The sequence below is a fragment of the Acomys minous genome (assembly GCF_964271855.1).
Source record: "Acomys minous genome assembly, chromosome: 9".
In the NCBI taxonomy this organism is placed as follows: Eukaryota; Metazoa; Chordata; class Mammalia; order Rodentia; family Muridae; genus Acomys; species Acomys minous.
This window is the reverse complement of record NC_140490.1, coordinates 94,147,008-94,173,956: the sequence shown is the minus strand read 5'-3', so window position 1 is coordinate 94,173,956 and position 26,949 is coordinate 94,147,008. Positions and strand designations below refer to the sequence as shown.

Here is a 26,949-nt window from a genome sequence, read left to right as displayed (position 1 = left end):
GTGAGTGTTTATAGGCATATTGGTCTTTTTTTTTTTTTTTTTTTTATTCTTGTTACATCTCAGTGGTGGCATATTGATCTTTTGTTGTTTTGAAGTATAATTTTTTTTCTTCTTTTCAATGGTTTCTGTTTCTTATTTCATGTACGTTGGTATTCTCTGTGTGTGTGTGTGTGTGTGTGTGTGTGTGTGTGTGTAAGAGTGTCAGATCCTCTAGAACTGGAGTTACAGGCAGTCCTGAGCTGCCATTCGGGTGCTGGGAATTGAACTTGGGCCTTCAGAAGAGCAGCCAGTGCTCTTAACCACTGAGCTATCTTTCCAGCCTGTATAATCTTGCTGCTGCTGTTGAGAAAGCTCTTTGGGGAGCTGGAGATGGCTTAGCTTTTAAGAGCACTGCTCTTCCAGCAGACCTATTTGAGTCCCAGCACCCACATGGCTAACAACTATCTCTAACAGGGCATACATATAACACCCTCTTACGGGCTACCAGACACATGGTGCACAGATATACATGCCAGCAAAACACCCACTCACATAAATAATACATTCTTTTTTAAGAAATGATCTTGTATTGACATCCCAGAGAAAGAGCTATTTTGGAAAAGAGTAGACTATTATTTTTAATCACTTACTTTAGAAACGGAAAGCATGTTGCTTAAAAACTGGTTTTCTGTAGGATCTGAAAGATGGTCCCAGCTTAAAGAACCTCTACTGCTCTTGCCAAGTCCTGAGTTTGTTCCCAGAACTCACACTGGGTGGCTGACAATGGCTTGTCACTGTGGCTCCGGGGGATCCAGGTCCTCTGGTCTCCAGGCATCTGCACTCAAGTACACACACATCACACACGTGCACATTGTGTGTGTGTGTTCTTTTAAAAAGATGGTTTCATGCCAATACTAATGGAACCTTTGCCTTAACACAGGAACAACCAGGAAGCTGTATGAGAAAAAGCTGTTGAAACTGAGGGAACAGGGAACAGAATCGAGATCTTCTACTCCTCTTCCAACAGTTTCTTCTTCAGCAGAAAATACAAGACAGAATGGAAGTAACGACTCTGACAGATACAGTGACAACGACGAAGGTAAAATTTAAAACAACATTAATAACATCTAAATTTTAATTTTCTATCTAAATAGCCATTTAATTTTTGCTTCAAACAAAATTTTTGTAAAGACAGAGTTCTTTTCTCCCTGCCCCCCCTCCATTATCACATCTACAGAAGGAATCATTTTGATATTTATCTTTCCTTTTTTTTTTTTTTAAGATTTATTTTTGAGACAGCATAGCCCTGGCTGTCCTGGACTCGCTTTGTAGACCAGGCTGGCCTCATACTCACAGCGATCCACCTGCCTCTGTCTCTCGAGTGCTGGGGTTAAAGGCATGTGCCACGATCTCTCGGCCAGTCATTTTTATATTTAATGATTAGTTTTATATATGCTGCTTTGTTTTCTATAACTATAAGTGGTAGGCTGAGTCCTTTATGTGCTCTTGTGTTTCATGTTATATTTTTTGGACCTTATAACATGTTTATGTGTTTATTCTGTATAATTACTATACAACGTTAACATTTAAATATGACATTTTCTCTTCTCTATTGATAGATATATAAGTTATTTAAAAGATTTTGCTTACCTAGATTGATTTCATGGCAATTTTGACCCGTGATTTTAAATAATTTTTGAGAGAACAGGAAGTATATTCCTTTCTAAAAATAGAATAAATGGAGGATTTGATCCTTAAAAGGTTTTAACTTATACTTAGTTAATTTTGTAAATATATAATTTGGCTTTGCTTTCTGAGGCACTGTGTACCAAATTGCTTGCTGAGAATGGGAAGTATAGGGCCCTTTTCTTCAACAGCACTATTTTAGCAAGGAGGCAAAGAGTAAGACCAGCCCAAACCAGTCATGCTTAAACTTCCTGCCTCTTTTGCCTCTACAGGAAAGAAGAAAGAACACAAGAAAGCGAAGTCCACTAGGGATTTTGTTCCTTTTTCTGAACTTGCATCTACTCCCTCTGGTGGATTTTTTCAGGGTATTTCCTTTCCTGAAATTTCCACCCGTCCTCCTTTGGGAAGGACTGAACTGCAGGCAGCTAAGAAAGCATACACCTCTAAGGGAGCCCCAGCTAGGGAGCCTCTTACTGACACACCCTTGCCTGGGAAGGGACAGAAACAGATGTTAGCCCCTGGGCAGAATGTGTGTGTTCCCTCCGAGTCTAGCTATGATAGATATGTAGAGAAAAGTTCCTCGTCATCTTCTCAACGTGAGCTCGCTGCCAGGTTGTCCTCTGCTGCGGCTTCTCCTTCACTGATAAGAGAAACCACTACTACTTACTGTAAGGATATAGTAGAAAATATTTACCGTGGAGGGAAAAGCAGAGCTCAGCCCTCTTGTACTGAGGGAGCAGATGTCTCAGACCACTCGATTCTCTCTAGTGAAAGAGAGGTACTGCAAGAGTCAGAGAGATCACAAGTCATTTCTCCACCACTCGCTCAGGCAATCAGAGATTATGTCAACTCTCTGTTAGTTCAGGGTGGGGTCGGCAGTCTGCCTGGGACTTCTAGTTCTGTGCCCACACTGGATATAGAGAACATATGTAAGAGACTTAGCCAGTCAGGCCATCAAGAATCTGAATCCCTGTCCCCTCCCCAGAAAGTTGCTAGACTCAGTGAGAAGCCAGTAAAGGAAAGGGACGCAGGCTCGTGTGTGGCATTTCAGACTATACCTGGATCTGAACCTATGTCTTCTTTTGCCAAAAGCATTGTCTCTCGGTCTCTGACTACTTTAGGAATAGAAGTGTCTAAGCAACCACAGCATGATAAACTAGATGCCTCAGAACCATCTTTTCCTCTCCACGAATCTATTTTAAAAGTAATCGAAGAGGAGTGGCAGCAAATTGATAGGCAGCTGCCGTCGTTGGCATGCAGATATCCAGTTTCTTCCAGCGAGGCTACACGGATATTATCAGTTCCAAAAGTAGATGATGAAATCCTGGGGCTTGTTTCTGAAGCCACCCCACGAGCAGCCGTTCAGGCGTCGTCCACTGAGCCTTGTGATAAGCATTTGGACTTAGCCCTCTGTAGATCTTACGAAGCTGCAGCATCAGCATTGCAGATTGCAGCCCACACGGCCTTCGTAGCTAAGTCTCTGCAAGCCGATATAAGCCAAGCTGCACAGATTATTAATTCAGACCCGAGTCGTGCGCACCAAGCACTCGAGATTCTGAACAGAACCTATGATGCAGCCTCGTATCTCTGTGGTGCTGCCTTTGATGGAGTGAGGATGTCTGCCCATACCATGGGGGCTTCTACTATGGGTCGGCGTTACCTGTGGTTGAAGGACTGTAAGATTAACCCAGCTTCTAAGAATAAACTGACCGTTGCCCCCTTTAAAGGTGGAACATTATTTGGAGGGGACGTACACAAAGTTATTAAAAAGCGTGGAAGTAAGCAGCAATAAGATTAAGAACAAAGACAGAACCTTATCTTTGATTTGGAGAATGTATAAACCTTTCCAGGAATTCTAGCAACTTTTTATGCCAGGATTTCTTTTGAGGCCTTATTAGTCACCTAATAGAGCCAATTTCGAGGTGATAAGCTTCTACTCAGCAAGTTACAGTATAATTGCACATATATAGAAGCCTAGTACAATTTAGTAGATCACATTTGTCTCATAAGTTTACAGCATCCTGTTTTATATAACACTTTTATAACTCTTAGATTTAAAAAGAATTCCAACAACTAAAATGTCAGTAGAACCCTCACTTCCTTTAGTACTTCGTATGCCTACTTCTTAGGCCTAGGTCAGAGGCACTTGAAACACTGATTTTTTTTTTCTTTCCCTTGCTCAAAGCAATTTATTTTGCAAAGTCTAATGTGTAGGAATGCTGTCTCCCAGCAGTGACATAGGTGCACTGCCTTGTGAGATCCCTCTCTTCTGCTGCGTACTTCCATTTACATGAATCTATTGCCAGAAGGCATTTTGTTGTAAGAAATCTATAGGTGACCTTTGTAACTTAGTTCCTTTTGTCACTCTTGGCTAAGTGTCCACACATACTAAAGTTTGTCCATGTTTTTGTTCATATTTTGTTTGCAACAAACTTCATAATAATTCTAGATTGGTGTAAGTCTTGAAGTGCCAATACACAAACTGATTCACAGACAAGTGTGTGCAAGAACCAAAGGGAAAGGGGCCGCCCTTAGTGTTAAGTGTGTGCTCTGCATGCATGTGGCCCTGAGTTCAGTTCACCAGCTCCTATAAGATACTTAATGAAAGAATTTAAGTCGAAAGATTTTTTAAAGCGAATGATAAGAGATATATTATATGCTGTATACACACACACATGCACATTTTATAGCAAACAAATAGAAAAGGCAATGTACAGTTGTACGTTCTGATAGAGGAAGTAGCCAACAGTTCCTGGGTCTTAGAGTCTGTGGACCACAGTTGAGGAGCACGGCTGGTGATCTGTGTAGATGTTCTGGTAGAGTCCATGTCACTCAACATGACTATTTGGTTAGCTGAATAAGACACTAGAAAGATGGGGCTTTTTTACTTTTTATGTGTATTTAAAGGTATGGTGCATGTCCTACATAGTTAAATGTCAGACCCAGATGCTAAGGGCAAACAAATTATTACTATACTCCAATGTCTGTATGAAGCAATGTATTACCTATTTTCATTTGTATGGTTGTAAGGTAAGGTAGCTTGATTATAGAGGCATAACTAAATACGATCCCTTGCGTGTACATGTCCGCTGCTATCATGTTTTTAGACTACATGTTCCATCGCTGCAGCTTTGTTATTTGTCTTCTGAAATGTACATGTATACATGTACCTGTTAAGTGCTGTGACTTCATTAAAGCAATGTATTCCTGTAGAATGCTTCTACAAATTCAATAAAGTTGTTAAATTTGAACAGTTTTGTGTGGTCTCCAGAAACGTGTTTTATGTGTGCTTTATTCTTGGAATTTCAACAACTGGAGTATTTGTGGATGAACATGCCTTTTCCATTTCATCATTGAAACATTCTAGCAGTATGATTGAAAATACTCTAGTGGTCATGTGTCCTTTTCACTATTTGAGGACCATGTATGTAATTGGCTGTTAAAACCTAAACAAGGAATTAATTTGTAACCACATAGCCTATTTGTCTGATCAGTTTTTGTTTGGTGCTGTTGAAAGTTGCTTTAATTATGAGTTAAGAAAGAAATAAAGTAGATTTTATAATGCCAAGTAATATTAATAGATCTAGTGACAGTGTTGGGGATTGAGCTGGTTGCTTGGTCTTACTTGACCTGTTTGAACTACTTTGGTTGAAAATCACTATCTTGGGGGGGGGGGGTGGAGGGAGTGGCAGGTATATTTTGACTAATAGGTTAAATCTGGAAGGTCAGCAAGGCACAGAATTTAATGGCTACATTAAACTTGTATAAAGTTAAGCTTTAAGAATTGACTCTATTCTTGTTTCTTTGGTAAGAAAGCAAGTTTTTGGAATTTAAGTTTTAGCATTAGTAGACCTGCCCTCGCTATGACAAATGGCCACAAAAGTAGGAAAGTTAAGTTTTTGTTTTGTTCTGGGACAATCACTACATAGCACAGGCAAGCCTTGGGCTCAAGATCCTCCTACCTCTGCAGCCCCAGGTGCTGAAATTACAGATATGCACCGCCATAGCTGCTGGGAAGTTAAATTTTTAAATGTATTTTAAAGATTCTGTATAGGTCTTTGAATTATGGTAAATCAAGACTAAAGGAATAAGAATACTCTGCTCTTTATGTATATGTTATTGGGTTAGTGAGATAAGACACTTTATAATTTTGTATATTGCTTTGGTACTAGGGACTGAACCCAGCACCCTGGGCATATGTTCTACTACTGAGCTACATCCCCTAATCAAGGAGAGACTTTGTTAATATTAAAATGTTACATTAACAACATTGGCAGTTACCGTTTAGTAGTAAATGATTGGAGCCACACAATCTTTTTTTGTTTTTAAATTTCTCCCCTTTCACATGTGAAATTTTAATTTACTAGTTAACCTGTGCTGTATATCAGTAACATACAGACAAAACCACAGTAGCTTCTACATTTGCACTTGGTCTTATTAAAAGTCTCCAGAGGAGCAGTTCGAATCCCCTTTTATTTTTAAGGCTATTCTAGGGGTGGAAAAAAAATAGAAAAGAGAGTAAGTAGGAAGAAGTAATCAAATTAAACGGTGGGAAGGGATCAAAATGGGCTAAGATTATAAAAGTGTTTTCTGTGAAAGAGGGTTTGCTTAAGATAAGTTTTACTAAACAGTCTGCCGCCAAGGCATATTACAATAAACAGATTGTCATGCTTACTAATGTGCCTAAAACCGGGCTGCCAAACTAACGCTGGTAAAACATAACTTAAGTGTTTCAACAAGTAATGGTTTCCTCACTGTTGTTTCCAGACTCTAAAGTAGAGCTCAAGCTTGAGAAGAGAGAGCCGCTGAAGGGCAGAGCAAAGACTCCAGTAACGCTCAAGCAGAGAAGAAGCGAGCACAACCAGGTATTTCCAGTCTTATGATCATCCCACATACAGGTGTGAGTCGTCTGACCAGTACTGGGCTGTCTTGCCGTTTTGACCTTTGATAAACAGGTGGCACACAGAGCCAGCTCACGCTCACTCCATAAACCTCAACTCACTGTTAAGAGTGGTATGCGATAGTGCACACTCAGTGAGATCTGTCATTAGCATAGCCTACGCTGTATATCCAGTGCTGAGCGGTCTAGTGATGGTCACGCTGCCTGTTTCTAACTTTGGTGCAGCGGTTTTGATGCTGGGCATCCCAGTTTTTCTAGGCCAGTGTAGAACAGGGACTTTCTTTGTGCCGCCAGCAGATAGACTAATGACACAGAGACATATATATTTATTATAGCTCTGGCTTTAGGATAGGTTATTTCCCAACCAGCTTGTATGACTTAACTAACCTTTTTATTCTAGTCCACGTTTGCCACGTGGCATGTTACCTCTCACTCCTACCTGGTACATCCAACTTTCTCCACGTCTGGCTGGTGAATCTTTTACCTCTCAATTCTTCCCCCAGTTCCTATCTTTGGTCAGAAGTCCCACCTGTCCTCTCCTGCCTCAGCTATTGGCCGGCAGCTCTTTTAAACCAATCAGAAGGGGAGGGAGTTGTTTGTTTAGAAAATCCTAAGGCAGGTGGTGCTTCTCTGCTGGTACAGAAATCAGCATTTGAATAATACGGAGGCAACCTTCCCACAGTGTGCCCCAAGGCTAGTGTTCGACCCTTTTGAGAGAATTGTTTAAGAAGATAAAATCACTTTATTTAAGATGAACATTTACTTTTGGTGGAGGGGGGGACTGGCATGATACAGTTTCCAAAAGGAAAATTATAGAAAACTGGGAAGAAAGTAAGCACAAAGTATTAATGAATATATTGCTTTACAGAGGAAAATTACTGGCTCTAATTTAGGCTTGGTACCTACTGTTCATTTCCTCATCTTTACTCGTTAGCTAGAAAATGTATTGCTCTGTCACTCATCTGTCTTTCAGGTGGTCTGTGCCTCTGGTTTCTGTGGTGGTTTTTGAAACTTTTAACACTGAAGCCCCAGGCAGCCTGGAGCTTGCTGTGTAGGCCAGGCAGCCGTTCACCTTGTAAAGCTTTCTGCTTCATTTCTTTCGTGTGGTTGGAGTGGAGAGGTGGGGTCTATGTGCTCCTTCCTGCCTGTGTCTCTCAGATGCTAGGGTTTTAGGAGTGTGCTGCCATTCCTGGGTAACTAGGTTAAGAAATCTGAACAATTAGTCTACATTAATTCCCGTTATAGCTGTTCTTTCCTTCCTCCATTGGGTGGCCATACTTGACAATGTCAATATTACCTACATTCTGGAGGTAGTATAATCTGGCATGCTGGGGGCTAGACCTGTGTTTGATGTCAGCGCTATTATAGTTGGGCTGCGGCTACTCTATTTAAGCAGTAGCTGGTGACTGCTGTATGGGGCACCATGGACCTAAAGGGTTGGTCTGAATCTACATTCGGTTTCTTTGACAAGAATAGCTTTCCTATTGATCATTTCAGGAAACACATGAATTTTCTTTTAAAAATATTTAAATTAACAATAGTTTGGGTGTTGAAAGGTTGACCCATCTGATAAAAAGTGTTGGGCTCTTTTTTTTTTTTTTTTTTTTTTGGTATGACTGTTCCATCTGCGTGTACACCTGCAGGCCAGAAGAGGGCATCTGTTCACATTATAGGTGAGCCACCATGTGGTTGCTGGGAATTGGACTCAGGAGCTCTGGAAGAACAGTCAGTTCTCTTAACCTCTAAGCCATCTCTCCAGCCCTTGTCTGGCTTTTTATTTAAAGGTTTTAACAACTGTGGATACTTGCCTAACGCCATGATTTTATTTGAAGTGATAAAATGATGACTTTTCTCATTGTCCTGTTATATGATATCTGTAACTAATTCTTTTATTTTAAAAAACAAAACAAACTTTCCTTGCTAAGTTCCTAGTTACCTTGAAGTACGTTCATACAAGAGAACCAAGTGTTTTTTGTTTGTTTGTTTGTTTGTTTTTTGGTTTTTGGTTTTTCAAGACAGGGTCTCTCTGTGTAGCCTTGACTGTCCTGGACTCGCTTTGTAGACCAGGCTGGCCTCGAACTCACTGGGATCCGCCCGCCTCTGCCTCCCAAGTGCTGGGATTAAAGGCGTGCGCCACCACGCCCGGCTAAGAGAACCAAGTGTTTTTGAGGGGATTTCTCTGTGTAGCCCTGGCTGTCCTGGAACTTGCTCTGTAGACCAAGCTGGCCTCAAACTCACAGATCTAAATTCCAGGATTAAAGGTGTATAGAACCACATTGGATATAATACATTTTCTTATGGGTTTTTGTTTGTTGTCAGTGTGTTTTTTTTTTCAAGGTAGGATTTCTCTATATAGCATTGGCTATTTTGAATTTATTCCATAGACAAAACTCCCAGAACCGTGCCTACCTCTGCCTCCTGAGTGCTGGGATTAAAGGTGTGTACTGCCACTGTCCACGCCATGCTATGACTTTTGTACTCATGATAGCACAGCCACTTCACCGCTGGGCCCCATTCCCGTCCTCACAGGTGGTGTCTAGTCTCCCTCCCTTGCCTCTCCTTTGCTGACTTTAGGGGGGCGGTGATCTGTGAACACACAGTGATGACATTCAAGTTTGCAAACATAAGTTAGAAACTTTTGCTTCATGCTAAACATCTTGGTTCTTCTAATTATACTTTTCTTAAGTTTTACATATTTCAAAATAACACTAAGGCTGCTGAATACAGTCTAGTGTAGTGTAGTTTTTCATTTGTAACACCAGGATATAAAGTAAGATGCCGTGCTGAAAATACTTGCCCTTTGTAAGCCATAGTTTTATTACTGCTGTTTTGTTTTCCTATATGATTGGTTCTTTCTCCTCTCCCCCCCCCCAACCCCCACCAACTCTTACTTTTCTTTTTGGAGGTTCTCTACATAGATTGTTTTATTTGCCTTCTCCTTTACATCAGACATTCCTTCCTTTCATCTGTCCTAGCGTTCACTCACAAATGAAAATATATTCCTCGTCCCCGTTCCTTGTACAGCTGCATCTTACATATTGAGATCTGTAGATTTGCTCTGATTAATTCAGCTACTTTCCTTTTGATGAACGTGTGAGTTGTTTTCACTTACGAACGGTTTTGGCCAAGACAGCCAGCCTTCTGCAGGTAGCATTCCGTCTTTGTCAGTTTGCTGATGACAAAGTGAAATTGCTCTGTGGTTTTTGCCATGCATTGCTAAGTGGTTTTGCATCACAGCGACACTGAGAGTTCTGTGCTCTGCTGGAGAACACAAGTTAAGGCGACTAATACAGCTTCTTATCCTTACTCTCACCCCGTGCTTATGCACTCCCTCTCCCTGCCTCCCTCAGCCCTGAGGTTCAGGTCCAGGAGCTCTTATGTGCCTGCTTTGAGAAAGCACCTGCACCTTGCTGTGTAAGCCAGGCTGGGCTGGCCTCCCGTTCCTCGTCCTACTGCCACAGCACCCTGTGCTTTATGACTGTGCCACCATGCCAGACCTGTTTGTATCTTACTGTAATGTAGTTTAGTGCAGATTTTTTTGGAGGGGGGGGTTTGTTCAGAACTTAGATTTTTGTTGGAATTAGTAGCCTTTAACAGCCCAGCTCTTGTGTTCTCACATGTCTGAGCTACTTAACGTCTTTTGACTTATTCTTCACCAAGTAACTTATCAGAATTCGGTGAGGCCACACTAGGACTTTCTAGGGAACACCTTGCTAATGATGGGTGGGGCTGTGACTCTTGACCTCAGAGCACAGAGCACTCACATTACACATATGACAATGAGATAGTCCTTTGGAATTTCTGCCATTGAGTGATAATTTTATTATTCTTTATTTATAGTCTCACAGTCAGTTGCTGTGAGTGGCGGTATGCATTTCAAGCCGCACCACTGGTAGGCAGGCACAGGATTGTGAACTGGAAGCCAGGGCAGGGGTCACAGGTATGTGTCACCAGGATTGAGAGCACAGATGGGCCAGGCATGGTGGTGCACGCCTTTAATCCTAGCACTCGGGAGCTAGAGACAGGCTGATCAGTGTGAGTTCAAGACCAGCCTGGTCTACAAACGAGTCCAGGACAGCCACGGCTGCACAGAGAAGCCCTGTCTCAAAAAAACCTAAATAAATAAATAAGAGAGCGCGCACAGATGGATTCTGTGTCCTCTGTTGACATACTCAAGAGCTTGGCTGTTGGTAGGAGTTTATTCTGTGCATACAGTGTTTTATTTACACAATATGCCTCTGGCATTAGTTTTACATTTGGCAGAGATTTCCTAACTAATAGGAGGATAAAGAACCCTGAGTTTCAGATTGCGAGTCAAAAAACCCTTAAGATGCTGGTGCTGGGGAAATGGCTCAGTAGTATTTTTTTAAAAATAAACTTGCCGGGTGGAGGTTGCACATGCCTTTAATCCCAGCATGTGCTTCAGGGAGGCAAAGTCAGGCCAATACCTGTGAGATTGAGGCCAGGCTGGTCCACAGAGCGAGTTGCAGATAGCCGAGGCTACACCGAGAAGCTGGGTCTTGAAAAATAAAACGGCAACAAAAACAACCCCCCCCCCAAAAAAGAAGACTCTTATAAAATATCACATGAAATAAAGGTAAACATGAAAGTGTTTGTGCCATTGCAGGGTTTGGGCTGTGGTGCTGGCAAATCAGCATGTTTATCAGAGGATCAGAGTTTTTTAAAAAATAGCTCTTCAGACTTATTAGGCACTTGGAATGACAAAGCTGTCATTGGCGCTGTCATTGACAACAAAAGTGGCGGCTTCCATGCGCCATGCTGCTGAGAAGCACTGGTGGGTGGAGATGAGCTAGTGTGGAGGCTTGCCAAGGGTTTCGTAAGTGGTGCTAGTGACGGAACATGGCATTGCGCATGCCAAGCAAGCCAGGCCCTCAACCCTAAACTATGTGTTTTTGTTTTTTTTTGTTCCCCCAAGTCAGTCTCATTATGTACTGCAGGCTGTCCTAGAACTTGTGGCAGTTCTCTTGTCTCCCTAAAGCTAAGATAACAAGTATTGTGCCACTGTGCTTAGCCACTAAAGTTCTTTTTAAAGGCGGAGGTCTAGTTGTGGGCTTTTTTTTCTCCCTCCCAGAGAGAAATTGAACTGCAGCTGGGTAGCAACAGCTGTCTACTCTCTGTGGGGAGGGATGGTTACAATTACAGTTCAGTTTGTCAGGGGTCTTCCAGCCTCATTGTTTCCTGGCACTTAGAAATAATCCTGATGTCACAGAAAGAAGACTGGTTTGTGACTAGCCATAGATGTGTGGTGTTCGTTTGTTTTGTTTTTCTTGTGGTAGGGACGGAATCCAGGACCTCACACCTGTTAAACAAAGCCTCTACCACTAATCTGCTCCCATCATCAGCGTGTTTCCTCTCTCTCTCTCTCTCTCTCTCTCTCTCTCTCTATTTCTCGCTCTCTCTCTATTTCCTCTCTGTCTCTTTCATTATCACCAGTCCGCTTTTTGTTTGAGCAAAGAGATACCACTACAGTGCTAGGTTACTTACAAACAGCAAGTCACAGGAGGAGCCAGTATGAGCTATAAATATTCTCAGTAGACTCTAGCTGCTTTTTTTTTTTATCCTTTGCTTCCAGATGACTACAAGGCAGCAAAATGAGTTATCTTTAGAAATATTTTGAGGGCACAGCATTTTATTGCTGGCATTTAGAGAGTTGTTGGTTTCTCGGTGTGCTAACATGGTCATTACTGAGGGGTTTGTGTTAGAATATGACTTTTTAATGTGTCGATGCTTGACTAGAGCTATTCTCAAGCTGGAGTTACTGAGACTGAATGGACAAGTGGATCTTCAAAAGGCGGACCTCTGCAGGCATTAACTAGGGAGTCTTCGAGAGGGTCGAGAAGAACTCCAAGAAAAAGGGTGATGCAAGGCTTATTGCTTAGACTTGGGCTTTCAGATTGGTAGGGTTTTAGTGATTATTTTACATTTATTGTTTTTGTTCTGTTTTCAAACTAACAGGTGGAAACTTCACAGCATTTTCGTATAGATGGTGCAGTAATTTCAGAGAGTACTCCCATAGCTGAAACTATAAAGGCTTCAAGCAACGAATCCTTAGTAAATATGCTTCATAAACTATCTTAAATGCTATTCTTTGTAATTACCCCTTAGTTGGAATTGGGGAGGTGGTGAATTTTGACAAATTAAAATTTTATATTATATTTTAAACTAATTTTCTCCAAGTTTCTGGATTTTAGAATATTTGAATATAGCCATTTTACAAATAAATTTAAATCATTGCACAAGAATCCTAAATACTATGAAGATAGATTTTACTAAATATTTGAAGAATTCTAAGGTTTCACATGTGAAGCACTGAATGTGTTTCTAGATCCCGTTACCTAAATTTTTATTAGGGGAAAATCAAGTATTTATAGAAGTGGATTCTCTCTCTCTCTCTTTTTTTTTTTTTTTTTTTTTTTCATTTTAAGTGTCTTTGCTATATTTGGATAATTCTGAGTCTGAATAATTTGAATCTTGGCAGGTTGTCAATAGGTTGACTGGAAATTTCAAGCATGCATCTTCTATTCTGCCAATCACTGAATTCTCAGACATAACCAGAAGAACACCAAAGAAAACATTGACGAGAGCTGAAGTAAATGGATACAATTTAGCCCAGTGCTGTCTATCTTTCTTCTTTCAGAGCTATTTTTTTATTTTTCAGTGGGAGGGGACAGAACTTTACTGGGAGGTTTATGTATTTTTGTGTGTTATGTATATGGTTTAAAGACAAGTTGTGTGAGTGGAGCTTATGAGAAGCTCTTGCTGCTATGCGGCTCTTCAGTCCCTCATTTCTGAGGAGTCTGTGTGCTGCTTGTAATACACTGAACAGAATCTTTTATACGTACCATGGAATTCCCAGCAGGAAGAAACAGTGCACCTTTACTCTAGAACAAGGCAGTTCAGAGAGGAGATTGACAGGCCTTGTTGGGTTGAAGTGTCCCCCCTTGAGTGTGTGCAATTAGTGCTCTAATAACGACAGTAAGATACTGCTCAGTTATGAGATTTGAAGAGTCTTGGAGTCTTGTGAATACCAAAACTAGGCCAGATGAGAGGGTATTTTATTCCCCTAGAAATTAAGCGTTTTAATTATTGCATAGTTGTACTAAATTGTAACTTGTGATTGTTTCTTTGTTTCCTACTAGGTAGGAGAAAAAATGGAGGAAAGAAGAGTGGAACGTGATATTCTGAAAGAAATGTTCCCCTACGAGGCAGCTACCCCAACAGGAATTAGGTACTTGGATGCATTGAGTCGAGTGTAACTATTTTTGGGAGCTTTGAGTTCTTGGTCTCAACATTGTTGTAGCTTTGTTCTCAGGATCTAGCGGTTCTTACTCAACACTTCCTCTCCACTGCAGCACTTCACAGCTGTGGAAATTGAATCATTCAAAATATATTCAATTATGTGTAATTCTTTTTGGAGACAAGCTTTGGTGTTAAGTACTTGGGATCAGATCCAGGTCCCTCCTACTTGTTTGGCAAGCTCTCTACCACTAAGTCAGACGTGAACACTCACACCCCTTTGCTTATTTTTAATTTTATTTATTTTATGTATTCATATTTACTTATGGAAGCCAGAGGTAGACATTAGATGTACGGTAAATGAATTCCTCTGTTACTCCCCAGTTACTATTTTGAGGCAATGCTTTTTTTTTTTTTTAAGGATTTATTTATTAATTTTATGTATGAGTGCTCTGTCTGCATGTACATTTGCATGCCAGAAGAGGGCATCAGATCACTTTATTGATGGCTGTGAGCCAGAATGCAGTTGTGGGAATTTTAACTCAGGACCTCTAGAAGAGCAGACAGTGCTGTGCTCTTAAGTGCTGATCCTTCCCTCCAGCCTGAGGCAGTACCTTTCATTGAACCCTGTTGATGTGGCCAGAACAGTTAACCCACTGAGCTGATTCCTCAGCCCCTTCTCCCTATATTTTGAGACAGGTCACTCGCTAACCGTGAAATTTACCAATTCAGCTAGATTGACTGGCCAGCAACCGTCCTGTCTCCTCCTCCCAAGAAGCACACACTGCTGTCTTGTCCATCTTATTAGTAGATAACGTGTGGGCCAGAGGGCAACTCTTGGAGCTGGTTCTCCTACTTCCCTGGGCTCTGAGGCCTGGTGGGCAGGCAGCCATTTGACTAGTCAAGAATGTACACACGTGCTCATATGCACTGGGGATTGAGCTTGGGGTCCTTACGTTAAACAGCAAGGACTTGGTTAAGCAAGCTGTTGTCCTAGTTTTGTATGGTCCTTGAACTCTGCTGTCACTGGGATAACCTTAAACCCCTGATCCCTTTCATCTAAGTGCTGAGGTTACAGGCATACACTGCAAGCCAGGTGTTATTTTTGTGCACACAAACACCCATTCGAAATCTAGATAGATCTAATGAAAAGGCTGTTTTTATGTGAGCATGTACAAGTTATGTTCCCTGAAGGTCTGGATTGGTTTTCTGTGGGTTCTTGGGTCATTAGGCTTGGTGGCAAGTGTCTTGACCTACCAAGCCATCTCATCTCCACTCGTTCTGGGTTTTTTGGTTTTTGGTTTTTGGGGTTTGTTTGTTTTTTTGTTTGTTTGTTTTTGTTTTTGTTAGTTGTTGGGTGTTTTTGGTTTGTTTTGTTTCAGTCTCATCTTGGGTTTACTTTGTAAACAAGGCAAATCTTAAGCTCCTGACACACTTCTCAAGTGCTGGAGTCACAGGTACACAGTACCATATTCAGGTTCAGTTTTTCATAGCTGAAAGATTTACAGCCAAACTACCTTGTTTTTGTTTTTCCCCCCTCCTAAATAACCTTTGAAAAGCCTTTAAGACAGACTTAGAGGCCGGGCATGGTGGCGCATGCCTTTAATCCCAGCGCTCGAGGCAGAGGCAGGTGGATCTCTGTGAGTTCGAGGCCAGCCTGGTCTACAAAGCGAGTCCAGGACAGCCAAGACTACACAGAGAGACCCTGTCTTTAAAAAAAAAAAAAAAAAAAAGATAGGCTTAGAGGGTGTTTACCTATGGCTTAAATACTCTTTTGGGAGGGTTTTTCGAAACAAGAGTTCTCGGTAACAGCCCTAACTGTTCTGGAACTTGCTCAGTAGACCAGGCTATCCTCATACTGAGAAATCTGTCCACCTCTACCTCCCAGGTGTTGGGGTCAAAGGTGTGCACCACCTAGGTAGCTAGAGAGATAGCTGTGGATTCTCTGAACTCTTAGCTTTTTGCTTGTGAGCCTAGTCTTTAAACAGCTGACCATTTTTCCAGCCTGAAACTAATTTTTAAGATAAAAACATAGCAGGGTTGCAGAGATTGACAAGATGGGTCAGTGGTTAAGGGCACTGGTTGCTATTCAGGAGGAATGGGGTTCAAATCCCAGCACCCACATAGCAGCTCACAACTGTCTATAACTCCAAGATCTGACACTCTCACATAGGCATATATGCAGACAAAACACCAATGTACATAAAGTAAAAGTAAATAAACGTTTTAAAAATGTAGCTGGGCTGGGCATGGTGGCACACACCTTTAAACCCAGCACTCGGGAGGCAGAGGCAGGTGGATCTCTGAGTGCGAGGACAGCCTGGTGTACAAAGCAAGTCTTGGACAGCCAGGGCTACCCAGAGAAACCCTGTCTCGAAAAACAAAACAAATAAACAAAAATGTAGCTGGGGCTGTAGCTCTGGAATAAGAATGCCCCACCTATGAGCTGGAGCGATGGCTCAGAGGTTAAGAGTGCTGGCAGCTTTTCCAAAGGTCCTGAGTTAATTCCCATACCTGTCTATAATGAAATCTGGTGCTCTCTTCTGATGTGAAGACAGAACAATGTATACGTAAATAAGTAAATAACCAAAAAAAAAGTGCCCACTTAGGACTCAAGGCCCTGGCCTTCTCACCCCCGGTACCACCAGGGAAAAGAAGACAATACAGGAAAACCACAATGAGTAGCCCTGCTCTTATGTGCCAGTTGCCTGCAGCTGCTTTACACAGAGTGCTTAGACGGTGCACTAACGTTGTTGACCCAGAATTCTCTTGTCTCACTTTGAACAGTGCTAGTTGCCGCAGACCAATCAAAGGGGCTGCAGGCCGGCCGCTGGAGCTCAGCGACTTCAGGGTGGAAGAGTCCTTCTCGTCTAAATACACCCCGAAGTACATGCCCTTGGCAGACGTCAAGTCGGAAAAGACAAAGAAGGGACGCCTCATTCCCATGTGGTTAAAAATGTTGCTGTTTGTTCTTGTAGCAGTTTTTCTGTTTTTGGTCTATCAAGCCATGGAAACCAACCAAGGAAATCCCTTCTCTCGTTTTCTTCAAGATGCTAAGACATCCGACTGAAGAAATCACTTCGGCACATTCAACTTGATCTCCCATTTTTTAATAACTGTAGAAAAACATTTGTGTCCACTTGTTGACTGAAGAACTAATTGTGATTTCACCTCAGTAAAGTCAGTGCTGCATTGAGAAGCAAACGGGATATGCACACATGGACCTCATTTCAATATTCTGGACTTTGGAGATCACATTGTGCCATATGAAAATTTTTTTTAGCTCTGGAACTTTTTTGTAGGCTTTATTTTTTTAATGTGGACATCTTATTTCACTTTTGGGGGAAAATGCGTTGTTTTGTGTATTTGAAAAACAAGGCAAAACATGGTGATGTAATGTGAAGCTACACATTAAATACTTGGAATTCTTACAGAAAAGATTGATGAGTTATTCTCTGCTGAGTAAAGATGTTGCCACTGTGAATGAAGTTCAGTAGGAGAGAGCCATGCAGCTGTGCATCCTGCCATGCAGTGGGCAGTTGTTCATGGAAGGTACAGCAGTGAGTAAGCTCTTCTGTGACCTCTGCTAATGGTGGCACTCACTGCTGTCGCAGCCCTAGCTACTTGCTAGAATATTTTCCATATCATGAAAGTCCTACTTCATTGAATCCATTTCAGTACACTTGATTTTCCACAGGGATCTTTAGAGCAACGTGGATGCCCGCATTAGGGAACTGTTAGCTAGCTGCACTTGTTTGAAAGAGCTGTTAGCTAGCTGTAAGACTGTCATTGGAATTTTGTACTTTTTTATTTACAGCAAAGCATTTATCCTGTCAATCCAGCTTATTATCAGAGTATTCTTTAGGTAAATAAGTGTGTTGGGGGTGTTTGTTTAGAAATTAGAAGCCAAACACTGGTCTTCTGTTTTATTTGGATTCATTGTTTATTGTCTTCTATTATCCCCCCAAAATACTTTCATGGATTTTTTTTGACCAGAGATTTTTTTTTGTTTTGTTTTTTGTTAAGGAAGGGTGTTGAGTTTTTGTTTGTCTTAACCATATACTTCCTGATGTAATTTGGTTTAAAAGTAAGACAGACTTGCTTTTAAATCATATTTGCAGTAGCCAATGCTTAATTTGTGATTTCAAATAAGGTGGGCATTATGATTTTGTATACTCTTGAAATGATTTAACAATATACTTATGGTTGTCTTACTTTTTAGCTGAAATTTACCTCATGTATGGCTTAGATAAACTGCAGTAAATTTAAATTTTAATACAAATCAAGTAAAGCATAAAAAATTTAAATCATTTAAGTTGCAATTTTACAGTCACTGACCGTAAAGCACACTAAAAATGTAAATTATTTTTAATAACATCCAAAATGTAAAGATAATTTTAATTTTTACGAAGGAGGAAGCTGAAGATGAATATTTAGACCAGCACACTTTGAATTAACTATTGTATTTAGCTTTTAGATATTCCGTAGACATTTTAAGCAAACTTGCCATTGAAACCAGAACGGACAGGTCTGGTCCTTTCAGGGCATGAGCGGAACTGACTTAGATCTGAAGTGCTTGCCTCTCTGAGTAAATGTGTCTCTTTTGAGATGAGCCACAGCTGGGGGCATGTTTTACTCAACTTTTCCACTATAAGGTAATAATATCCATCTTTCTTCCTTTGTTTTCAGAAACTGCTTCTCATGTCAATGTCAGTCTTTTGTTTATAATTAAGAATTTCGAGAAGCCCCATTTAGTGTTCAAAAATGTGGGGAGGTAAATCAGACTTCACATACATATAATGTCAGTCTGCAGTAGGAAAAGTGTGGTCCAGTAATAGCAAAAGTAGGGCCAGGTAAAACATGCCATTCTTAAAAAAACGTGAACTTGGTCTTTTTGTCTGTGTCTGTTTATTCCATTAGAGTAAATGTGTCCTTGATGCAAATGCAAAGCATTTATTAATTCATAGATGTAGATTTTAACCATATAATTCAATAATAAAGTAATTAACCCCTAGTTTTGTTGTTGTAATAAATGATTTTCAGATAACGTAAACTTTTAAATTTCTATATAGCATTCCTCATGTGGTATCCATTTATAGATGAAGCTTTACTTCTCATTTTATTCTGTTCCAGCTTTCTAATTACTGTAGTGCTTGGGTCCTCATCTGTCCTGTGTCGTCATTGGAGAATGGCATTCGCAACCTCCCTCCTTGTCCCTCTGTGTAAACAGTGACTTTTCTCCAGTATGAGTTTCCTTCCCAACCATACCTCCTTGGTTATGGTCCCTGCCTCTCTCTTTTTGTTTTGTTTTGTTTTTAATATTTTATTTAATTTTAATTAATTTACATTGGTGTGAGGGTGTCAGATCTTGGAGTTACAGACAGTTGTAAGCTGCCATGTGGGTGCTGGGAATCGAACCTGGGTTCTTTAGGAAGAGCAGGCAGTGCTCTTAACCTCTGAGCCATCTCTCCAGCCCCCTGTTTTGTTTTTTGTTTTTCATTTGAGGTAGGAACTCACAATGTAGCCCCTGCCGGGCAGAGACCTGCGTCCTAAGTGCCCATGAAAGCAGTGCACAGTCACACCTGGCTCATGTTTACTGTCTTAACTGTAGTCTTCAGGATTGTTGTTGCTGCTGGAGACTAAGCCACAGTGTAACTGGAATCCGTCATAGCCTGTGTGTGGGAGCTGAGGTGCTGTTGTTGTCTTTGTCCTCTGTGTGTCCCGCACTGGTGGTGATATTTAAATTCATGAATCTTGGTGTACTGTTTGTATTCTTTCTTTTGGGTGAGGTGGTATTCAAGACAAGGTTTCTCTGTGTAACCCTGGCTGTCCTGGACTCAGACATCTGCCTGCCACTGCCACCGCACCCGGCCTGTGTTCTTATCTATGTGCTGAGCGCTGTCCTATGCCCTTCATATGTGATAGTTCTGTGGAGAAGGCATTTTTCATTTTGGGATTTTTTTGTTTTGTTCTTTCGAGACAAGGTTTCACTGTGTACCCTTGGCTGTCTTGGACTCACTTTTAGACCAGGCTGGCCTTGAACTCACAGCAATCCACCTGCCTCTGCCTCCTGAGTGCTGGGATTAAAGATGTGTGCCACCATGCCTGGCTTTTTTTTTTTTTTTAACTTTTTTTTTAAAGATTTATTTCATTTATATCAGTGTTCTGTCTGCATGTACAGAGGGCACCGGATCTCACTATAGATGGTTTTGAGCCACCATGGAGTTGCTAGATCCTCCTGCCTCTGCCTTCTGTGTGCTGGACTCAGGTTTTTTAAAAGATTCCATTTAGGCCGGGCGTGGTGGCGCACGCCTTTGATCCCAGCCTCAGGAGGCAGAAGCAGGTGGAGCGCTGTGAGTTCAAGGCCGGCCTGGTCTACAGAGCGAGTCTAGGACAGCCAAGGCTACACAGAGAAACCCTGTCTCAAAAAACAAAAACAAAAAAATCCATTCGGTGGGGCGATGGCAGAAGCTGAGAGCACAATCAAGGGCATTTTAAGAGGAAAATAACCATTCTATGCAGAGGAAATTTGGCAGAAATGATAGTTCAGAGTTTGGTTTTTTGGTTTTTGTTTTTCTTTTTTCATTTTTTTTTTTAAGATTTATTTATTTATGTGTCTTTATGCATACCAGAAGAGAGCACCAGATCACATTACAGATGGTTGTGAGCCAACATGTGGTTGCTGGGAATTGAACTCAGGACCTCTGGAAGAGCAGATAGTGATCTAACCCTCTGAGCCATCTCTCCAGCCCCTTGGTTTGTTTTTTGTTTTTGTTTTTTGTTTTTTTTTTAAGATTTATTTATTGTTGTGTATACAGTGCTCTGCTTGCATGTATAACTGCAGGCCAGAAGAGGGCATCAGATCTCATTATAGATGCTTGGGAGCCACCATGTGGTTGTTGGGAATTGAGCTCAGGACCTCTGGAAGAACAGTCAGTGCTCTTAACCACTGAGCTACCTCTCCAGCCAGTGGCTCTTCCTTTAATCCCAGGGAGGCAGGACAGCCTGGTCTACACACCAAGTTCCAGGACAGCCAGGGCTATGCACAGAAAGCCTGTCTTGAAAAGAAATCAAACCAAGGAACAAAAATGTTCCCAGTTTGGTAAATTGCCAGCGCCCACAAAATGGATGTCCTTGTTTCTTTCCTATATACTTTCTTATAAAGTCTTTTGTGAGTGACCTTTTTATGGTGTATTTGAGGACAAAAAGGGATCAGGGGTATGAAAAGGCTGGAATTAATAGGACCCAAGTTGAGATTTCCAAAGAGTTAGTGGGAGTGGAGCAAAGATCTGAAGGAACGGTATGAATAATAGAAAACAGCACGGAGTGATGCCACGTATGGTCATGCGGGCCTTTAATCACAGCACTCGGGAGGAAGAGCCTGGTCTACCTCCATAGCAAGGACATACATAGTGAAGCCCTATTTCAAAAAGTCGAAAGGAAAATAGCGTGGTAATAAATGGGTGGCACTGGAAATTAGACAAGCCCAGGAGTAACGTCATGGGAGGGCCTGCTGAGCTGACCTACCTTCCTGTCCTCACCTAGCACAGGGCATGGAAATCAGTATGGTTTGCGGGTGTCCATTTGCCCAAGACAGTGGTGCGCTTAGATTATGGAGAACTCTGGCAGGCCTAACTGTTCCATGGCTGGGCTCACACTAGGGCTGACGTCTTGTTGTGGAGGATAGAGCCAACAGTTGTTGGCAGGGCAGAAGTTAGGGCCAGTACGACACACAGGACATCTACATAGGTGCAGTATCTGGCTCTGGTTAATGCACCGGTATGATCCAACGGCCCTGGTTGGATTGTTGAGCAGGAGTTAAGGCTGCTTGAAGAGGAGATATGTACTCCCTGATGCATATTCACCAGTTACTTTTTACGTGGGTGATGAATCGTGGATGTACCCAAATAATGAAATTAGCAATAAAAATGAGAACTATATAAGAAGTCATGAGTGTACCCACCACTTAAAAAAATTTTTTTTAATGCCAGTGGCTTTAATAATCTGTCGTCTCAAATTGTCCTGTTTTTGTTTTGGTTGTCAAATTCATTAATCAAATTGTTAAGTGGAACACAGGTGGATGAGTGAGGAGGCGCCTAAAGGATACACACACCAGGCCTATATTCAGTCTCTCCATTGCCACAAGTTTCCCACTTACTGCATTAAAGCCAGAACTTTGGGTGAGAATGTCCCTAGCAGCCAACAACCCTGTTTTGAAGTTAGAATTCGGTTAGTTGTATCACTAACCTAGAATCTAGTTATGTCACTGAGCTAGGACATACGTTGTCCTTTTAAAAAGAAGAAAGGCAGATACTCAAGTCATTAACTAGGAGGCTGGCTACCTGGGCTACACAGAGATCAGGATGGTGAGAGCGTAGGCATATTATCTCATAGGCTTCTCAAGAAAAATGTCAATCTTATGTCATTAGAAAAACCATGCCAGGCGTGGTGGCGCACGCCTCTAATCCCAGCACTCGGGAGGCAGAGGCAGGCGGATCGCTGTGAGTTCAAGGCCAGCCAGGGCTACTCAAAAGAAACTCTGTCTTGAAAAACAGAGACAGGGCCGGGCGTGGTGGTGCACGCCATTAATCCCAGCACTCGGGAGGCAAAGGCAGGCGGATCACTGTGAGTTCGAGGCCAGCCTGGTCTACAAAGCGAGTCCAGGACAGCCAAGGCTACACAGAGAAACCCTGTCTTGAAAAACCAAAAAAAGAAAAAGAAAAGAAAAACAGACAGACTCTGGAGAACCTGGACAAAGTCAGAGGCTACACTTGCTGACAGTAACTGCAGACCACACCACCACCCCTGCTGCTGCCGCCGGAGGCTCAAAGGGAAGATGCTGGCTTCATAGAACTTGACAGTGGGCAGGAGAGGAGCCTCAGACTATAAAGAGGTTGGTGCTGTCATGGTAAACAGCAGTCGCAGCTATGAAATTCAGTTTCTAACCACTTAGAACATCTAGAAAACACAGAGCCTTGAAAAAGGAGCACAGGGACTGGAGAGATGGCTCAGTGGGTAAAGGTGCCCCCCACCCCCAGCTTGATGCCTGAGTTTGATGCCCAGAACCCACAAGGTGGAAGGAGTGAACCAGCTACTGCAGATTTTTCTTTGACAGCTACGGTGTGTGTGTGTGTGTGTGTGTGTGTGTGTGTGTGTGTGTGTGTGTGTGTGTGTGTGTGTGTGTGTGTGTGTGTGTGTGTGTGTGTGTTTTCTCGGTTACAGACACATTTTAGATAAAAAGGGGACACTAACAAATTACCATTTTGTTGTTGTTTTTTGGTGTTTCAAGGCAGGGTTTCTCTGTGTTAGCCTTGGCTGTCCTGGACTTGCTTTGTAGACCAGGCTCACCTCGAACTCAGCAATCCACCTGCCTCTGCTTCCCTAGTGCTGCGATTAAAGGCGTTCGCCACCAAACCCAGCAACAAATCACTTTTTAGTCTGGTTCTAATCCAATATCAGTAAACCGGAAGGGCAATGAAATCTATTTTAAGCTGAGTCAGTAATGTGATAAGTGTCTACAACAAAAGAATGCGGAGCCTGTCCCTGCTTTGTGGTGACCTTTCAATTTAGACTCAGAATGATAGCTCAAATACCTCTGAAGTGTGCCTGTTAATCATCAGACAGTATTTATGGAACACATTCTGTACATGTGCTGGGAGTCTTCTGATGGGCAAAAACCAAACCTTGTAGGATATATTTTTATTTTTTTAAAGATTTATTTATTTATTCATTATTATGTATACAGTGCTCTGCCTGCATGTACACCTATAGGCCAGAAGAGGGCATCAGATCACATAGATGGCTGTGAACCACCATGTGGTTGCTGGGAATTGAACTCAGGACCTCTGGAAGAGCAGGCGGTGCTCTTAACCACTGAGCCATCTCTCTAGCTCATATTTTTATTTTTTAAGATCAAATGCATATGTGTTTCCGTGTGGGGATTTATAGGCAGTGGAGGTAGGTGCCCGCAGAGGCTGGAGGAGGGCATTGGAGGCCCTGGAGCTGGTTTTAAAGACACTGGTGAACCAAGTGGGTGCTGGGAATCAAATTCAAGGTTTTTTGTAAAAGCAGCATATACTCTTCACCTCAGAGCCATCTCTCCAGCCCCCTGTTCCTCCTTCCACTGTAGGGTTCATCTTATAGATGTGCAGTATGTAAACCACTTCCCAAGCAAACAGTTTCTCTCAATCTGGAATGGTGGGCCTGAGTGGATCCAATAGTGTGAATCTGTAATCTCAGCACTCAGGAGGCAAAAAGGATTGCCATGAATGAGTTTGAGGCTAACGTGGGATTCATGCAAGAAAGCGCCTCAAACAAAACAAAACAAAACACCTTAAAACTAATTGCATTTTGTCTTTTTTAAAAAAGGTTATGAGCCGGGTGTGGTGGCGCATGCCTGTAATCCCAGCACTCGGGAGGCAGAGGCAGGCGGATCGCTGTGAGTTCGAGGCCAGTCTGGTCTACAAAGTGAGTCTAGGACAGCCAAGGCTACACAGAGAGACCGTGTCTCGAAAAACCAAAATAATAATAATAATAATAATAATAATAATAATAATAATAATAATAAATAAAAATAAAAAAGGTTATGGTTGGGCTGGAGAGATGGCTCAGTGGTTAAGAGTGCCACCTGCTCTTCCAGGGGTCCTGAGTTCAATTCCCAGCAACCACATGGTGGCTCACAACCACCTATAATGTAATCTGATACCCTCTTCTGCAGATAAAGCACTCATATGCAATAAATAAAAAATAAATAAATCTTTTTTTTAAAAAGGTTATGGCAAGCTCGGGTTTTGGTTCTAGGTTCCCAGGATTTCTTAGAGAAGCAGCTGACCCAAGAAATGAAGTAAGCCAGGAATGGGCTGGAAAGCCGAGCATGGTGGTGTACGCCTTTAAACCCCCGGCACACAGAAGGCACTAGGGAGTGGGTTCTGAGGTCTCAGATGCTCAAACTGGGGCTCAGTGGTACACAGTTTCCTCCTGCTGCTTGCAGATGCAGATGTAGAGCTCTCAGCTCCTTTCCCAGCACCATTTCTACCTGCATGCTGCCATGCTTGCTGCCATGCTTCCTGCCATGACGATAATGGACTAAATCTCTGAAATTAAACCAGACCCAATGAAGTGTTTTCCTTTATAAGAGTGGTCATGGCCGGGAGTGGTGGCGCACGCCTTTGATCCCAGCACTCGGGAGGCAGAGGCAGGCAGGTCGTTGTGAGTTCGAGGCCAGCCTGGTCTACAAAGTGAGTCCAGGACAGACAAGGCTACACAGAGAAACCCGTCCTTTTTTTTTTTTTTTTTTTGGTTTTTCGAGACAGGGTTTCTCTGTATAGCCTTGGCTGTCCTGGACTCACTTTGTAGACCAGGCTGACCTCGAACTCACAGCGATCCGCCTACCTTTGCCTCCCGAGTGCTGAGATTAAAGGCGTGCGCCACCACACCCGGCTTGAGAAACCTGTCTTGAAAAACCAAACTAAATAAATAAAAGTTGCCATGGTCTTGGTGTTTCTTCACAGCAATAGAAACACTAAGACAACAGTTAATTATTGATTCAGGTAAGCATCATGAGCAGGCAGTCAGGCATAATGCCTCATGTGCTTAATCCTAGCACTAGAAGCTAAGGCAAGAGTCAGCACAACTGGAGCCTGGCATGGTGGTGCACACCTTTAATCCCAGTACTTGAGGGGCAGAGGCAGGCAGATAGCCATGAGTTGGAGGCCAGCGAGTCCAGAATAGCCAAGGACACTGAGAAACCCTATTCGAAAAGCCAAAAAGAAAAAAAGCAATTACCACAACTGTGAAGAAGCCATTATGGGTTACAGAGCAAACTTATCTCAAAACAACAAAATCAATCCTTTATTGATGCAAAAACCAGTGATTGAAGATGAACAGAATCTTTTTCGTGGTCTCAGAATTCTCTCCCCACATTTGACCTCCAATTACAGAAGAAAACGGAAGTCTTATGATGAAAGGACCTGGTGGAGAACTCTGGTCATTCAAGATCACCTCGCAGTGACTAGCTCAACCCAAGACCCACCCACCCCGTGAGAGAGAGCCAAGCCCCGACACTACTCATGATGCTCTGCTATGCTCGCAGACAGGAGCCTAGCAGAGTGGTCCTCAGATCCACACAGCAGCAGTTCAAAAACAGATGCTGAGACTGCGCAGCCAAACCTTGGGTGGTGCATAGAGAGTCCTGTGGAGAAGTGAGAGGAAGGGTAGAAGGAGCTCCACAAGAAGACCAACAGGGGCCGACTCACCAGGGCCCAGCGTGGCTTGCTGGGGCTTGATGCACCAACGGAGGACAGTACATGGACTGGACCTAGTCCTCCTACAGAGACGTAGCTGATGGGCAGCTCAGGCTTCGTGTGGGTCCTCTCTCTAGCAAGGGGAGCAGGAGCTGTTTCTGACATGGACTCTGCGGCCAGCTTTTCAACCACTTCCCCTTTCTGGGATTGCATTGCCAGACCACAGGGGAAGAGGGCATGCTGAGTCCTGATAGGACTTTATAAGCTGGGGTGGATGGGAAGGGGGCCTCGCCTTCTCTGAGGAATAGGGGAGGAGGGATAGGAGAGAGGGAGGGAGGGTGGGGCTGAGGAGAGGAGGGGTGGGGCTACCACTAGGATGTAAAGTGAATAAATTAAAACAACAACAACAAGTGAAGGTTGGGGTGATGGCTCAGTGGTTAAGAGCACTGTTCTTACAGAGACCCTGAGCTCAATTCCCAGCAACCACATGGTGGCTCACAACCATCTAGAATGAGATCTAGTGCCCTCTTCTGGTGTGCAGGCAAAACACTGTCTATGTAATAAATAAATAAATCTTAAACGCACTGGCTACTCTTCCAGAGGTTCTGAGTTCGAGTCTCAGTAGCAATATAGTGGCTCACAACCATTTGTAGCATAATCTGATGCCCTCTTCTGGCATATACTTGTACATGCAGACAAAGCACTCATATACATTAAATAAAATCTTTTTAAAAATGAGCTGGAAGCCGGGCGGTGGTGGCGCACGCCTTTGATCTCAGCACTTGAGAGGCAGAAGCAGGTGGATCACTGTGAGTTCGAGGCCAGCCTGGTCTACAGAATGAGTCCAGGACAGCCAAGGCTACACAGAGAGACCCTGTCTCGAAA

At 42.6% G+C, this 26,949-nt stretch overlaps 1 protein-coding gene across 5 annotated transcripts in view; it reads left to right on the top strand.

Moving 5' to 3' along the window:
• Positions 1–18,836, top strand: part of TMPO (thymopoietin) — a 28,251-nt gene extending 9,415 nt beyond the window's left edge. Inside the window, exons 3-9 of one of the 5 annotated variants that reach the window (XM_084796142.1) lie at positions 920–1,078; positions 6,433–6,530; positions 12,323–12,442; positions 12,542–12,637; positions 13,065–13,175; positions 13,726–13,814; positions 16,610–18,836. In XM_084796142.1, coding sequence (XP_084652268.1) covers positions 920–1,078; positions 6,433–6,530; positions 12,323–12,442; positions 12,542–12,637; positions 13,065–13,175; positions 13,726–13,814; positions 16,610–16,892 — 956 coding nt within the window. In that variant the 3' untranslated portion in view covers positions 16,893–18,836. Of the gene's footprint in view, positions 1–919; positions 1,079–1,937; positions 4,917–6,432; positions 6,531–12,322; positions 12,443–12,541; positions 12,638–13,064; positions 13,176–13,725; positions 13,815–16,609 lie in introns of those variants that run through there. The other 4 variants (XM_084796143.1, XM_084796144.1, XM_084796145.1 and 1 more) reach the window with 4 other exon arrangements.
• The last annotated feature ends 8,113 nt before the right edge of the window (positions 18,837–26,949 follow it).